This window comes from Episyrphus balteatus, chromosome 2 (assembly GCF_945859705.1).
Source record: "Episyrphus balteatus chromosome 2, idEpiBalt1.1, whole genome shotgun sequence".
Lineage (NCBI taxonomy): Eukaryota > Metazoa > Arthropoda > Insecta > Diptera > Syrphidae > Episyrphus > Episyrphus balteatus.
In genome coordinates this window covers 27,004,019-27,006,590 of record NC_079135.1, presented here as the reverse complement: position 1 = coordinate 27,006,590, position 2,572 = coordinate 27,004,019, and the positions used below count along the sequence as shown (strand labels likewise).

The 2,572-nt window shown below is 32.5% G+C and overlaps 1 protein-coding gene across 1 annotated transcript; it reads left to right on the top strand.

The window, feature by feature from the left end:
• The first annotated feature begins 865 nt into the window (after nt 1-865).
• Nucleotides 866-1,353, top strand: LOC129909348 (cuticle protein 16.5-like). Its single transcript, XM_055986434.1, has 2 exons — nt 866-877; nt 946-1,353. Exons 1-2 carry the CDS (start codon nt 866-868, stop codon nt 1,351-1,353), a joined length of 420 nt encoding a protein of 139 aa, XP_055842409.1.
• The last annotated feature ends 1,219 nt before the right edge of the window (nt 1,354-2,572 follow it).

Here is a 2,572-nt window from a genome sequence, read left to right as displayed (position 1 = left end):
CCAAATTATTTAACAATCACTTTTATCAACGTGATCCACCAAAAAAGATACACGTTTTGAATTTTTAATCAACTTGGTATTGTTACCTACTGAACAAACCAATTACTGTTTGTTTAATTGACAATGAGGAAATGGTAACGGAGTTACGAATAACAGAGTTACGCGCGACAGAGTTACGGCCGTCAAAGTTACGCGAAACCGAAGCTACGAAAAACTAGAGTTACGAATTATAAAGTTATGTTAAGTTATGACATGTGATTTTTGGGTTGGCAAAAATTGCGAGGAACGATATGGAATTATGGAAACATAAATAAGAGAATATCGATACGTAGGTGCAATATTAGTTGGACAAATAAGAAGTTAATTTCAATTATGTCCCCCAAACTTACATAAGTATACTTATGTTTTTTTTCTATTTCAACGTTTTTGCTATCTTCTCACAAAAACAAAACCATATATGTATATCTATACCTATCCAATCAAAATTTTACAAGATTAAATAACACCCATTTTCGCTTTACTCATTTAGTTCTGACCAATGAGAAAAATGTTAATCTCTTGTTTGTATTTCCATAATTCCATTTCGTTCCTCGCAACCCAAAAATCACATGTCATAACTTAACATAACTTTAGAATTCGTAACTTTAGTTTTTCGTAACTTCGGTTTCGCGTAACTTTGACGCTCGTAACTCTGTCCCCCGTAACTCTGGTATTCGTAACTTCGTCGGTTTCCCGACAATGAGTAATGACAAGTTCGACCAAATTGAAGACCTATAAATTGATATGAACTGGAGTAAAGAAGTCATAACACACTTTGCTATCTCTTGGATCATTTCAGTCCGAAAAAACACCAAAACCCTTCAATATGTTCAAATACGTAAGTTATTCAGATTCCAAGACTTTCTAAAGGATTCCTTAATAATAATGGATTTTGTATTTTTATAGACCGTTGTCATCTTTGCTGTCATCGCTTGCGCAGTTGCAAAGCCAGCACCAGGACTTCTTGCTGCACCACTTGCCTACTCAGCTCCATTGGTTGCTGCCGCTCCAGGAGTTGTTACTGCCACTTCTAGCCAAGTGATCGCAAGGAATTACAATGGAATTGCAACTGCACCCGTTTACGCTGCTGCTCCAATTGCCAAATATGTTGCCGCTCCAGTTGCTGCTCCTCTAGCTGCTGCTCCACTTCCTTTGGCTGCTGCACCATTGGCTGCTAAGTACGTAGCTTCACCTTATGCTTCTCCATTGGCCTACTCAGCACCTTTGGCTGCTGCCCCTCTAGGATATGCTGCTTCATACGGATATGCGTCTCCTTTGAGCTACTCGTATGCTTCAGCACCTCTTCTGTTATAAGACGGGAAAGATGATAACAAAAATAAATGAACATGATTGACTCCAACACAAATTTTGTTGTTTTTTTTTTCTATATTTCAATTAATATGGATCATTATTTTTATCCATCAGTCAAGATAGCAAAAAAAAGATGACAAGCTTGGTCATAATTCACACCAGCATGAAAATCAGTAGAAACTTCTATGCAGTAGGTATACAAAACATTTCAAGGAATTCCTATATCAATTTAAAGTCTGCAACAAATTAAGTTTTGGATGGAATTGAAATTTGCACCAAAACTTAAGGATCTTGCCATATGTATATAAAACGAAAATAGAGAAGTTTATAATTTTTTCGTGGTAAATTTTTGTGCTGAAAAAATAAACATATTTGGACGTGCCTACCAGCCATAGAATCGTTTTTTTTTTATTATTCCTGCATTTTTCGTAAGGATTGAGCCGATTTTAACAAAAAGTCTAAATACTTACAGAAGCATTTAAGTAATTCTATTACTTGAATATGAAAACTTAAAAAAAAAAATGCACGACTGGGTCGCACGAACTTGCTCTTAGAGTTAAAGTTGCTTAAATTTGTTAAGACTTTTTATAGGTATAGAAATTTGGAAAAAAAAAATAAAATTCGTTTTAAAAAAAAAATAAAATCTGAAATCAAATTCCCCTCCAAAACAAGTATGCAGTTTTGATTGATATATTAAGATGCATTTTTAGAAAACAAATTTTCAAAATCTTTAGAGCCTTTTTTAAAAAAACTAATTTTTTATAAATAATTTTTTGGAAAAAAAATTTTAAAATAAAATTGGTATGCCATTTTGTAGAAATCACTAATCAAAATCTAAAAACAAAATTTCAAAATAATTCAATGTCACGTTTTCCAAAATTTGATTTTTCAAAAATCCAAAAATTATTTTTTTGAAAATTTTATTTTCGTATTATATTAAAATTATATAAATGCTTCTTTACAAAAAGTTTCGTTGAAATCGAATAAGCAGTTTCGGAGATAATCGGATTTGAAAAAAAACGGTTCTATGGCAGGTACCGTTAATAATGATTTTCAAAAAAAAAAAACAAAAATTTAAAAAAAAAATCCAACAAAATCGTTGGAGCCGTTTTCGAGATATTTCAATTTTACTAAAATCGGTATATGACAAGTACCGTTATTTTTGGTCCAAAAAAATTAATTCCAAAAACCCCTCTGGAGAGTCGCCAAATAACGCTACATA